The sequence below is a fragment of the Chinchilla lanigera genome, unplaced genomic scaffold (genome assembly GCF_000276665.1).
Source record: "Chinchilla lanigera isolate Chin_1 unplaced genomic scaffold, ChiLan1.0 scaffold00069, whole genome shotgun sequence".
In the NCBI taxonomy this organism is placed as follows: domain Eukaryota; kingdom Metazoa; phylum Chordata; class Mammalia; order Rodentia; family Chinchillidae; genus Chinchilla; species Chinchilla lanigera.
The window spans coordinates 4,240,778-4,254,343 of record NW_004955470.1 but is presented as its reverse complement, the minus strand read 5'-3'; the positions used below and the strand labels follow the sequence as shown (position 1 = coordinate 4,254,343).

Here is a 13,566-nt window from a genome sequence, read left to right as displayed (position 1 = left end):
GGGGAGCGCCCAACGGACACAACAGACAGGGCCAGAACATTCTGGAAGGAGGTAGCCCAGGTCCAGTTAACCTGCCAATGTCAGAAGGGCCCAGCCCTGGCAGATGAGAGGTGCAAGAGGTCACGCCAGGGAGCCATGCGGGACGGGAGGAGGACGTGGGGAGTGCGGGTCACCATCAGGCCGCGTGTATTCAGGGCTGGCTGGAGAGGGGCTCCTGCGAGTAGCGTCAGGGTCATGACCCTCACAGCCCCTTCGGGCCTCACGGCACTGTCCTCCCGACTTCCCCGCCTTCTGCCCCCTCTCTCTGGCCATTCCCTCCCAGCTATCACACTTACTGCCCTTCACCCACTGCTCTTGAGGCCGGTGTCCACCGTCCTTCTTCCCTCCCCCTCAGTGCCTGGATCACTAACCTCGCACCAAAGCTCCTCTCAACACCAAGCCCACGCTGTAGCGGGTGTCACAGACCCTCGGGCCGTGGGAAGGACAGGGCTGTGACTTCGTTCTTCCATTCTTGTGCAGGGTTTGCTTCTAGGACAGGTTTTGAAAAGCATGGAGAAGCCTGGTGTAGGGGTGCATGCCTATAATCCCAGCACTCTCAGAGGCCGAGGCAGGAGGATTGCAGGTTCAAATCTAGCCTGAGCAATTTAGCAACCTAGTGAGACCCTGCCTCAAAGTTTAAAAACAAACAAAATATGTTGGGGGGTGTCTAACTCAGTGCAATGTCCTTTGGGTTCAGTCCCCAGCACAAAAAAAATTTTTAAGCATAGAGAAGGTGATGATTTGTTGGGATTGTCAGTTTTGTTGTTGTTTTAAGACAGGGTCATTGTTTGTAGTTCAGACTGGCCTTGAACTCACTATGTAGTCTAGGCTGGCTTCGAACTTGTGGTCGTCGTCCTGCCTCAGCCTCCTGAGTGCTGGGAGCACAGGCATGAAGCACTTTGCCCCCACCTAGTCTCATATAATTTTTGACGGATGAATGCGAATCAGCCTGGGGAGGATGGCAGAGCACCTGTGCCTGCCCTCCTGTGCGTGTTGGATGAGGCAGTCACCCTTCCTGGGAGCGACATACAGAAGGTGGGCTGGGAGAGGGCAGAATTCAGTGGGCCCATCAGAGTCCACTGGCGGGGCAGCCCCGTGGCACCCTCGGGTTCTGCCTCCACTCGAGGGTCAGCAAGGGCGGAACCAGCGTCCAGGACGAGGCAGGCCGGTAGTGGAACAAGGGCCCGAGTCACGAGCAAGAGGAGAACAGCTGACAGCGGCACAAAGATCCCGGAATCTCAGTCGTGACAGGTTGGCCCTGCCGCACACTTAGGAGTCAGATCTGGGACAGGAGGTTTGACAGCCAGACGCGAGCAAAGACGGCTGCAATCTGTCAGCTGCATTACGCTCTCAGAGCTGCCGAGGAAATGTGCACTGGGCTCCAAGCCCCCGCACCCAGCAGCACACTGACGCCCCGAGGGGCACGCTGGCACGTGGGCTGTGGCACCTGGCAAGGGGAGGCCTCCCAGGAGGATCCTACAGAGTCCAGGCGCCCAGAAAGGCAGACGCGGGCAAGGCATGCCGGCAGCTCCCGGTGTTTGCTCGTAACCTGGACCGGGCGGGCTCCCAACCCCTCCCCGCTGCAGGGAGTGCCTGGTGGGGTGCCGCACAGGGAGTTAAAGGGTAGCTGCGCCAGCGCAGGCCGTAAACCGGGGACTCCGAGGCGTTTAACTTCAGGCGCAGCGGCCTGGTCACGCTATCGGAGCATGGAGGTCGGGTGGCGAGCGTCCGCGTACACTGCGCTGTCGGCTGATGATATGCGCGGAGGACGTTGTAACAGCACAGGCAGGCGCTCGGGCACTTGCTAAGTGACCATCTGCGTACGCGCTGCCACGCGGCCATGCACACAATGTCCCCCGCTCCCCAGGAGCCAAGCAAGCCACGTGCCCTTGACCTTGCATCGCACAGATCCGTGTTGCCTGGCCTGGGACATTTCTCTAAACAGAATGGGCGCCGAGTGTCCTCCTGTGTCTGTGTCCTCAGCTCGCGTCTCGGCGGGGGAACGGGTCTGTGCAGATGTGAGTTGTTGCAGGTGGACCCCTCGCACTGCAGTGTGGTGACCTTGGGCTTGCAGACTCGGGGGCGGTGGGGTGCAGGGCACTGAAGGGTTATCCAGCCCCCACACCCTAGCTCTTTCGGCCTGCGTAGCACATGCTCACGTGCAAGATGAAAGATGCCAAGCGAGGGACCACGGAGCAGGGCCCGAGACAGGTGTCCATCAGGAGGCAAGGTGGACAGCCCAAGACGCAAGCCGGGCCTCCGGCCGGGGCAGGTGTCACCAGCCCCTCCACAGCGGAAACGGCCGCAGCTGCAGCTTCCTGAGCTGCCCTAGAAACGCGGAAAAGGCAGCGCGCTGCTTTGGCCTGGTGCCCAGTGGCCTTCTAGGGCAGTGCAGCCTTGGCAGGGCCCGGCTCTCCGTGGAAGGAATGAGGAGTGGCGCTGCCCTGGCCAGCGATTTCCTCCCCAAGTCCCAGGGGCTCCCACTGGCTAGTGGCTTTGCCTTCCTGGGTCTCCCTGCAGGGTACTGGCCCAGTGTCCCTTGCGGGGACCACAGGGACGGCCACAGGCTGGAAACAGCACATCCTCTGCCCCGGGGGTGCAGGAAGGCAGCTTCCAGCCTCCCCAGGGCCTGCGGCTCCTCCGCGCTGATCTGGCGTCCTGGTCTTGCAGAGGCCCTCGAAGCGCGGAGTGCGGCCAGGCTGGCCCGGTGCTGCGGGCTGGAGCCTTTGCCTTATATGACAGCGGCCAGGACGGCCTGCCTCGGGCTCTGCTCCTGCCTTGCCCGCCCGCCCGCCCGCCTTGAGCTCTTGAGTTCGGGCAGGCCTTGCCAGGTGGGGCCGGGCTGTTTCTCAGGGAAGAAGAGCCACAGCCAGCTGTGGCCGGCCTGGCACTTGCCCTGTGCACGGGGTGGCAGCTGGGGGGCTCCCTGCTTTTCTCCCAGAAGAGTGCGTGCTCTGTCCCGGAAATGAAGAGCCGTGGGCCCTGCCCTGGCCCTGCATCCCGGCATCCCAGCGTGCGGGCGGGAACCGAACGTGCAGGGAAGGGCAGGCCGGGGCCAGAGGCGCTGGGCAGGCTTGGCGAGGGGGCCGCCCTCTCAGATGTGGGCTCCCTGCGTCCACTCACGCCCCCGCTGCTGTTTTGGTGCTTTTCTTCCTTTCTGGACTGCAGCCCAGCCTGACCCACCCGGCCCGCCTCTTCCCTTCTGGATCCAGCGCTGGGCCGGCTGCTCGGCTCTGCACCCCCTCCCTCGCCTCCCCTGGCCTCCCGGCTGGGCGGGGAATTAATGAAGGCCAGATGCGGCTCCTCTGCGCCGCGGTGGCAGCGGCGGCAGCAGCATCCAGGGCCGTTTACCTCCCACTGTGTTCCTGGTCCAGCTGCTGTGGGCTCCCGGGAACAGCTGGAAAGCAGGTCCTGGCTGACAGCAAGCAGAGCGGGCTGGGCTGGTGTATGATTTGGGGAACAGCAAGCGCTGCACCCCCGGAGGCCGTGAGGTTGGGGCACGGTGGGGAGGAGCAGGGTGAAGGGCTTCTATTTCCCACCCCGTGTTCTGCGCAGGGCGGAGCCCACTGGGCACAGAAAGGGACCCAGGCTGAAGGAGGCAGAATCAGAGCCCACTCTGCTTTACTGTGGGTCTTCCTGGTCAGAAAGGGAGGGAAGCCAGGCGTGGTGGTGCACGCTTGTAGTCCCAGCACTGGGGAGGCTGAGGCAGGAGGATCACCACGAGTTCAAGGCCAGCCTGGGCTATATGTTGAGACCCTGTCTCAAAAAACAAATCAAAAAAAAAAAGGAAAGGAAGGAAGCCAGGTGTGGTGGTGCACTGCAGTCATCCCAGCGCTGGAGAAGCTGAAGCAGGACGATCACTGTGAGTTCAAGGCCAGCCTGGGCTACATAGTGAGACCCTGTCTCAAAAACACAGCACCAAAAACAAAGGAGGGAGGGAATAGTTGGTCCTCCCACAGTTGCCAGATGCAGTGCAAATACCACATGGGGCAAACATGCTAAAAAAATTATCCTTTGTGTATCTGAAATTCAGATGTAGCGATGCATCCTCTGTTTTGGTTTGCTAAGCCTGGCAGGCCTGTCTTCCCTTCCAGCCCAGTTTCTTTTTTATGTGATGGTTTTATTGCACTCCAGTGTACAGACAGAACAAAGCGCAGGCCGTTTGACGTGTATGACTCAGTAGGTTTTCACAGGTCAGGCGCACACGAAGCCAGCACCCAGATCAAGAAACGAGGCACAACCGGAGCCGGCCCCAGGGTTGTTCCCCAGGGTCCCGCCGTCCAACAGCTCTTTTCTGTTTTGTTTTGTTTTGTTTTTTTGTTTATCAAGACAGGGTCTTTCTTTATACCTTAGGCTGGCCTCAAACTCACTGCAGTTGTCCTGCCTCAGCCTCCCAAGTGCTAGGATACAGGCATGCGCTACTACGCTCAGCACCTCTCTTGTTTTTGTACCTGTGTGCCTAGGAGTAGAACCAGTGGTTCTGGGTAGGAAGGTGTACATCTTCAGTAGATTCTGTCCAGTGCTTTCCCAAGTGGATGTGCCCAGCTGCACATGCGCACCGGGGCCCCACACCCTCCCTGCCACGGGCAGCCCCTCCTTTCCCGGGAGCTCTTCCAGGTACTGCCTGCTGCTGTGTCTGCTTCCAACAGCAGCCTCGTGCGTGTGGATGGTTGCCACTTCACTGTGGCCTACGGAAATCAGCACAACCCCCAAGGTGCAGACCCAGTATTAGGGCCTCTGATCCCAGGTGCCCAGCCTCTGGGAGCTTAGAGGGGGCCCCCATCGCAGGTACCCTCGCCTGGGGTGGCAGTGGCCCAGGGAAGTTGCCAGGCAGCCTTCAGCGTGGTCCTGCTTCCTGATCTTTCCCCAGGGAAACGTCCCGCACCCCGCAGGTGACTGCCCCATCTGGCTCTTCCATCCCTTGCGGTGTGGGTCTTGTCCGGTGAGCGCTGTGGGCTTCTCCAGCCATCCTGTGACCCAGGGCACTTCCTGTCAAAGAACCTGGTCCCGGATCATGCAGATTCCCATGGAGTTCCCACTGCGGGCTGTCCTGGTGGTGGCTTCCTGGAGCCAGAGCTGGTGGCCACTTCAGTGTCCCGGCGTGAGGGACAGGAGGGGCCCAACATGAAGGGAGCCCTGGGTTCCATCCTCACACTGACAGCTTCTGCCAACGGGGGTTGAGGAGCATTCGAGGGCATGGAAGGTTGTCATGGGGGGTGGCAGCAGGGGACACAAGGTAATGTGGCCTTGGGCGTTCCAGTGGACCCTCAGGTCCTATCTCCACTCCCCTCTTGTGCTTAAGGAGTCCTAAAAACCAGAATCACAAACATTAGTGTTGTAAACCTGGCCAGGAGCCAGGCATACTGTGGCCATCTGTAATCCCATCACTCGGGAGGCTGAGGCAGGACAATCACTGAGTTCGAGACGAGCCTGAACTACATATTAGAACCCTGTCTCAACAAAAACCAAAAAAAAAAACAGGAAGCCTGGGCTTCGCTCCTGCAGAGACATTGGCCAGAGTCCATCTCTGCCTGCCAGAGCAGGAGGGACTGTCTGGGGAGGGGTCTGACTCACTTGTCCTCTCTCTGCCGGGCCTCCCACTTGCTTCTCCCAGGCTGTGCCCTGGGAGGCAGGACGGCCACCAGCAGCCCAGAGTTGCCTCCTGCCTTGGGAGCAGCACAGCTGGGCCGAAAGTCCGGCCTGGCCCTAAGGCCGCCTCTCAGGGGAACCCAGCATCAGGCCTCCCAGAGGAAAGTTCCCCAGACCTTGGGTGAAGAAACAGCGAAGTCTGGCCTGGGAGGTGCGGGAGGTCGTCGGCCCTGCGAAGCTGGGGGCAGGACGCCACCGAGAAGGAAATGTGCTACTCTTCTGAGTCGCTGTCTTTTCTGCGGTGCCGGGGATGGAACCCAGAGCCTTACGCACATGCTACACAAGGGTTCCACCACTGAGCCACACCCCCAGCCTGTTTGTCCTGGATCTGCACCCAGATCCGGACACAGAGAAGTAGGAATATTATGAACCATTGGTTGGTTGTTGGGTGCGTTGGTTCTATTTTTTTTGAGACAGGGCCTCACTATGCAGTTCAGGCTGGATTTGAACTCACTGTGTAATCCAGGCTGGCCTCAAACGTGGCAATCCTCCCGCCTCAGCCTCCCAAATGCTGGGATTACAGGTGTGTGCCACCACACCCGGCCCTTTACACTGAGATACATCCTCAACCCTTTTTCAGTTTTTTTTTTTTTTAATAAATTTTACATTTTAAATTTCAGATAGGGTCTTGCAAAGTTGCCCAGGTTGGAAGCAAATTTGCAGTCCTCCTGCCTCAGCCTCCCAGAGTGTGGGGACTGCAGCCACGCATCCCTGCCAGGCTGGCTTTGAACCACTTTTGAGTAATCCTTTGCCTGTTCATCCCACAGACCCACAGGGATGTGGAGAGGGGGACTCCTCCCTCTGTGGGGCCCCATGCCCACCCTAGGTCACACTCAGCCCCCAAATTGCCACCCCTTCAGATCCTTCTGCTCCTTCTCTCCCAGGCAGCTTCGAAGCCAGCTCAGCCTCTCAGTCATTGCCCGGATGTTGGGCCAGGAAGAGGCACTCCCTCTCTGGAAAGAGAAGAGCCAGGTGAGTCGGCCTCAGCCGGGCAGGAGGCCCATGGGTGGCTGCCCCTGTCTGCCAGACCTGCCAGCCCCAGGGTTGGCCAGAGCTTGGGTGCCTCAGCCCAGAGTGCTACGCTGGGTTTGAGTTGTTTCCTCCAGTTCTGTCATCTCTCAAGTCCTGGGGCTGGGATACCGTGTAGGGGGTCCAGTGCCTGCCTAGTGTGTACGAGTTCCACCTTCACCACCTTCAGGAAGTAGTGGCTTGCACCAAAAGGCCTGGCTTCTTGGGAAGCTGAGGCAGGAGAACTGCTTAAGCCCAGGAGTTTAAGGCCCACCTGGGCAATATAGGAAGAGCTGTCTCTTAAAAAGTAAAAATTCCTCTTTGCCTGTCTGCTGTGTGCTTGGGATCAAGCACGGAGCTGGGAACCTAGCTCACTTGCTTATAAATTATGGTAAAACAAGCTGGGCATGTGACCCGCACCTGTAATCCCAGCACTCAGGAGGCTGAGGCAGGAGGGTGGCCAGTCTGCACTGCAGAGCAAGTTCAAGGCTGGCCTGAACTACATAGTGAGATCCTGCCTCAAAACCCAAAGCAGTAAATTAAGGTAAAATGTACGTAACTTTTACCATTTCAACTTCCTTACTGCTTTATCCAGTGGAAGCATCCATGCTTCAGTTGTATTTCCTGTGTTGACCATGCAGCTGTCAGCACCGTCCATTGGCAGGGCCTTTCCATCTTCCCTGTCCCCGTTAAACACTAACTTCCATCCCTGCGCACTCCCAGCCTCTGGCTAGGACATTTGTATAGGTGAAAGAACAATAGAGGGGAACAAATACTATTTGGGGCAGGGTGGTTAAGACAGGGCCTTGCTGTGTAGCCCCAGCTGGCCTGGAACTCTCACCAGTCCTCCTGCCTCAGCCTCCCCAGTGGGGATCATAGGTGTGCACCACCATACCTGGGTTTGAAATAAATATTACTAAATGACAGCACCTCCATGCTGGTGTCCCCCGGGGACAGCAGGGGTCACTTGTCTCCCCCATTCCTCTGCCTGCTCAGGAGCTCTGATGTGGGTCCCAGGCCACTGCCTGAGAGCCCTGGAGCAGATGGCAAGGAGGGCGTTCCTGCCTCCTCCAAGAGGCCACCTGGCCTGGCCACCAAAGTGCCCCGCGCCGTCTGCCTGTCCGTGCTGTGGGACTCCCGACCTCTTCTCAGTGTCTCCTGCCCATTTGCGCCCCTGAGCAGAGGCAGCCTGAAGACAGAGGGTCCCAGGCTCTGCCACCACTGCCCCGTGGTGCCCAGCACAGAGCCTGGCACCCACCAGAAAGGCCAGGGCCTCGGGGGGTTAAGAAACATGAGGTGGGGGCTTGGGGTGCAGGGAGAGGGCGGGGCAGAGTGGCCGGGCTACGGTCACCGCCCAGAAGGGTTGGGGGGCTGAGGGTGCCATGTGGCAGGGCAGGAGCAGCCAGGGTACAGCGGGTGCCCATCACGTGGGTCCCAGGCCTGGGGTGCACCCTGGTGGGAAGGGAGAAGCTTGGCTAGAGGGGTCCTGGGCCCCGCAGAAAGCACGGTGGAAGCAGAAGTGGGCAGGGCCAGGGCGGAGTGGCCGGGAAGCCAGGGCCACCTCAAGGCCTGGGCTTTGCTTCACTGCCTTGTGGGGGAGGAGCCTGCGCACACAGAGAGGGCGCCCCAGGCGGCACGGGGGCGGGGCCGTGCCCACCCGCCCACCTGCCTGCGCCCACAGCGCCATCTGCCCCTTGGGCCCTGGCTGAGCTGCATGTGCCAGGCTCTGTCTCGGGCCCGGGCGCCGCCAGACTCCTGGGAGATGGCACCAGACGACCTCGGCGGGAGGTGAGCAAGCGGCTGTGGCCTCGGTGACTCACCCTCCCGAGCACAGCGGGCAGCTTGCAGAGGTGCCAGGGCCAGGTCTGGAGGGTGCGTCGTGCCCTGCAGCTGCAGGGTAGGCAGGGCCGGCAGGGACCTGTCCTGGCCCTGCTCCATTCTCTGCTGCAAGCCCGGCCACTCTGCCACGCCTGCCCACTCGGGTGCCCGTCTCCGGCTGCCCGGCACTGCCCTTTCCAGTCTGGCCTGTCGGGCGGTCTCCCCACACGTGGGCTTCAAAGGCCCCGCAGCTGCCCACGCCAGCCAGCACCCCATCTCCAGCTCCCCGGCATGCCTCCCACCCCGCACACAGCCTCTTGGGGCCACCTGTCCCCTCAACCCAGCATGGACTCCGTGCAGTCCCTTGCAGCCCCCGGAGGTGATGGGGACTGTCCTTCTCATCGATGGCTTATTTATTCTTTTTGTTTGTTTTAGACAAGATATTGCTGTGTAGTCCAGGCTGGCCTTAAAACTCGCTGTGTAAAAAAAAAAAAAAAAAAACAACTCACTGTGTAGCTCAAGCTGGCTTAGAAGTCACAGGGCTTCTTCTGCCTCAGCCTCCTGAGTGCTGAGATGACACGTGCGCCACCACACCCAGCTCTCATTCATGTTTTGTAGATGGGGAAAGTAAACGCAATCTCCCAGGGCCACACAGCAGGGAAGCAGCAGAGCTGAGTTTAGAGTCCGGCCCTGGACCACAGCAGGGAGCTGCCTCCCGCTGCACACCTGCAGCCTCGCTCTGCGCTGGCCTCCACGGCCTCCTGCGCAGCGCTTTCTGCCGGGTCCCACCTTCCGCCTCTAGGCCCCTCCGTAGGCCACAGTCCGCTGGCTCTGGGCAGGGGCTGCAGGGTGGAGGAGGATCTGCAGAAGCGGCCCCCCGGGCTGGGGAGGGAAGGGCTGGAACCTGAGGGGCTGGGGCCCCCTGCAGGGGTCCATGCAGCACCCCGAGTGCACCCCTTTTTCTGGAGAGCCCCGGGGTCTGACCAGAAATTCCGAAAGGAAATTAGCAATCAGGTCTCAGGCAGGCAACTTGCTGAGCTGTTTTCACAGACCGAGGGAAACACAGACGTGAGCAAGCAGGCCGCTGTCCTGTGCTCTCCCCGCCCCGAGCTCCAAAGCAGGGAGGGTGAGGCGCGGCAGGGTGTGGGCCGGGCCGCCAGTGCTTGCACAGCTGTGCGCGGAGCAGGCCGCGCCGTTTTGGAAACCCTGCCCGCCTGCGCAAGGCCTGCAGCCCCAAGGCAGCGGCTCCTGGCCCAGAGCAGCACTCCTCCTGCCTGTGACCCCCTCTCCCCTTCCAAAGCGGTCACGCACCAGGCAGGGGAGCCTTGGCCCTCTCCCTCAGGAGCTGAGGCCAGCCTGACTCACAGCCCCCAGCCCAGCTGCTCCTGTGGGCTGCCGAAGCCACGACAGGCCGAGGTGGCAAGCAGGTGGCATGGGTGAGTCACCCCAGGAAGCCAGGTGTGCGGCAGGGCCGGGCCCAAGCGGAGAGGGGCTGGGGGTTCTGGCCCCTCACCCGTGGCCACACCGCACCTGCCAGATCTAAGCAGCCGGTGCCCTGGGAGCCACCCTGGCTCTGGCCCTTTGACCTGCACCTCCTTGCCCCAGGGCTACATGGAGCTCGGAGTGGGTGGGGGGACCTGGAGCCTGCCTGCTTCTGCCCAGCCACACCTCAGCAGCACAGCGGCTCTGCCAGGCTGCGCATGCCTGCTGCACAGCTGTGGCCGCGAAGAGGGTCTGCTGCAGGCACGTGTAAATGGAGCACACATTCCCCCCTGGAGACATGCAAGCCGGTTGAAAGGGTGAGCCCTTTCTTCAGACACTAAATGGGGCTGGGTGTGGTGGTGCATGCCTGTCGTGCCAGCAGTCTGGAAGGCTGAGGCAGGAAGATTGCAAGTTTGAACCCAACCTAGGCAACTTTGTGATTTAGCAAGACCCCATCTCAATAAATAAATACAGACAGACAGACATCTATATACATAAATACGTGCATAAAATAATTAAAATTCAAGGGCTTGGGATATAGCTCAAAGACGAGAGCTTAGCATTTGAAAAGCCTTCGGTTCAATCCCCAGCACCACAAAAAGCCTCACCTACACGGGAGACAGAGCGCTGAGTGGGTTAAGTGTCACATCGTCCCAGTGTGCGTGGGAGCCTCGTGGGGACTCCCGTCTGAACAGAGGGGCTGGGTGAGGACGTATTTGAGGTGGTCAGAGCAAACCAACCCCACCTGTGGAAGAGTAATGAATTCTGGGGAAGAACTGGCACTGTGATTTGAGGGGTACAAACCCCTCGTTTTCTATTATGCAGTCAACAGGCAAAATGAACCAATGTTTGAATTTGCTGGAGCCGGGAGTGGTGGCACACACCTGTCATCCAGCACGTGGGAGGCTGGGGCAGGAGGATCGATGTGACTTCTAGGCCAGCCTGGGCTGCCTAGCAAGGACCCTACTTAAAAACAAACAACAACCCAGTCTGAGGTAGGGAAGGGTGTGTCGAGGATAGAGGGAAGGGCAGATGAGCAGGCAGAACAGTGCTGACCGTGACGGTTGCCCTGGTGATGGACCGCTGGGGCCTGGGATACAGTCTTTCCTCATCCTGCGTGTTTTGCATGCCACGGTGACAAGTTCAGTGAACAGAGAGGGACACAGCAAGTGCGGGTCTCAGAGGAGGAGCGGCTGTGGTAGGCAGGATCTGATCAGTGGCGGGGGGCCTTCCTCTGCCTCTCGTTCTCCAAAAAGTGGGTTAACACTTAGGCCTTAGAAGCTTTTTCTTTTTCTTTTTTTATGGTTTTTGAGATAGGGTCTCGCTATGTAGTTCAGGTTCCTGGAATTCACAGAAGTCCTCCCGCCTCAGCCTCCCAAGTGCTGATATTACAGGTGTGCTCACCATGACCAGCTTTAGGTCTTTTTAGTTCACCTTGTTCAGGGGGACTTAGTGCTGCCAGGCCCTGTGTTGTGTGTGTGTGTGTGTGTGTGTGTGTGTGTGTGTGTGTGTGTGTGTACGTCTGAGAGGGAGACAGACAGACAGACAGACAGAGACCCTGGGAGACCCTGCTCTCTGGGGAGAATGTGTGGCCTGTCCTATACCGTCAAATACTCAGGGTCGGAGGACACGCAGCAACCATGCAGCAGGTGGACTCGCGCCCTGGAAGCTGGCGCTCTGGTGTCCTTAGACACCTGCACCCTTGTGCAGCTGCCGCCGCGTGAGTGACAGCCTCTCTTCTCTCCCCAGCTGTCCTTGCTCAGCCGGCTCCTGGGTCTCATGAAACCATCAGCCCTCAGGCAGCACCTGGGCTTCCAGCCCTCCACACCCTGCCAGGAGCAGTGGCCCAAGGCCAGCGCCGAGCTGGACCACAAGGTGAGCACCCGCGCCAGCGGGCCCTGCCAGCCGTGCCACCGCCAAGCTCGTGGCGGGGGGAGGGCAGGGCAGTGTGCAGCGCGCGGCCCTGGGCCTGTAGCTGCCGGTCGTCAGAACCGTCAGAACCGGCTGCGCTGGGACAGAGCCCAGCAGGCGGCTGTGCTGGGAGGAGGTGCTCATCATCTCCCCAAAGCCCACAATTAGTGCCTGGCCCTCAGAGCACACAGCCGCAGGTGAGGCCGTGCGCACAGGTGTCAGGCGGAGGGGCCGCAAGGCTCACGCCCGTGTCCTCGGCACCCTTGGCTAGCGGAGAGGCACCCAGCTGGCCTTACAGCACAGTTTGGGGGTGGGCTGAAGTGCTGGGCTTGGGGAGGGTGGAAGCATGTTTAAGAGAGGTGCAGGGGCCAGGTGGGGTGGCGCACGCCTGTTATCCTGCCCTCAGGAGGCTGAGGCAGGAGGATTGCTGTGCATTCAAGGCCAGCCTGGACTACATAGTGAGTTCAAGGGCAGCGTGAACTACACAGCAAGCCTCAAAAAACTGAAAAGAAAGAATGAACGAATACAGGGACTGTCTAGTTGTGACAGGTGTCCTTGTTTTCCTTTTTGAGGGGCACATCTGGGACTGACCTCCCTGTTCGCGTCCGGTGACTGCTACAAGGCTCAGTTCTTGCCCTCCCCTTCCTAATTGACTTTCTAGACCTTGCCCAGCTTTTCTGCAAGCCAAGCTCTAGCAGAAGTCAGGGCAGTGAGGCAGCCCAGGGCCGGAACAGGGAGGTCTCCGGGATGAATGGCAGGTACAGGGGCTTCACCCGAGGGCACTGAGGGCCCAGCTCCGTGGGCCGTAGGGGACAGGTCTTCAGGGGCTCCCCTGTGCCAGGAGACGTGAATGGGGGAAGATAGACATCTTCCTAAATTCCAAAAGCCAGCTCGCAGGTTGGACTTGGTGATGTAGAAGTCCAGCCTTTGGGCACTGCTCCGCAAATCAGATAAAGGAACTAATTACTTAATGAACACAAAGGAGCCATTAAGACGCTGCCATCGCCCCCAGGTGCACGTGCCCCTTGCGGAGCACCAGGCCGGCTATCTTTCCGCCGGGCTAATATTACCGCGTTTACGAGGCCCGGCCTCCGGGGAGAGTGCGAGCCGGCTCCGTGCCCCTTCACCTGTGCCAGGTGGTTTTCCCTGGGAAGCAGGAGACTGTGGAGGCTGCTGACGGGAGGCTCGGAGGAGGCAGCTGCAGCCTCAGTGGCGGGCGGGGGCTGGGGGCAGAGTCGGCCGGGGAAGCTGTGAGATTCCCTCTCCGGTCAGCTGCCATGTGGGAAATGACCCATCGGGCCTAGAAGCTCCAAGGGGCGAGCGTGTCTTTGCAGAGCAGCTGAAATCCAAAGCACACGCTTCCTGGGGGTCAGGAGAAGCCGAGGCGGCCCGAGACCTGGGCTCGCCGTCAGGGAGGTGGAGCAGAGGCACATGCAGGGCTGCGGCAGTGGGGCTGGGCGGGGCTGGGGAGCAGGTGAGGGGGCCCCCGCTTCTGCCTTGGCCAGCTGACTCCTCGTTAGGCCTGAGCACGTTTCATCTTCAAAGATGCCGGGCGACTCAGCAGCCAAAGGAGCCGTGGCGTCACTGGCCTGTTTTATAGGGAGCGGTGGTCTGGCTGGGGCTGAGCCTTTCATCCCTGGAGCTCAAAGTCTTTCTTTT

General features: G+C 60.1%; 1 protein-coding gene across 4 annotated transcripts in view; it reads left to right on the top strand.

The window, feature by feature from the left end:
• Nucleotides 1-13,566, top strand: part of Fam178b (family with sequence similarity 178, member B) — a 75,708-nt gene that overhangs the window by 48,720 nt on the left and 13,422 nt on the right. Inside the window, exons 1-3 of one of the 4 annotated variants that reach the window (XM_013522748.1) lie at nt 3,321-3,447; nt 6,573-6,660; nt 11,746-11,871. In XM_013522748.1, the coding sequence (XP_013378202.1) occupies nt 3,323-3,447; nt 6,573-6,660; nt 11,746-11,871 (339 nt within the window). In that variant the 5' untranslated portion in view covers nt 3,321-3,322. Of the gene's footprint in view, nt 1-3,320; nt 3,448-6,572; nt 6,661-8,408; nt 8,485-9,711; nt 10,314-11,745; nt 11,872-13,566 lie in introns of those variants that run through there. The other 3 variants (XM_005400687.2, XM_013522749.1, XM_005400688.2) reach the window with 3 other exon arrangements.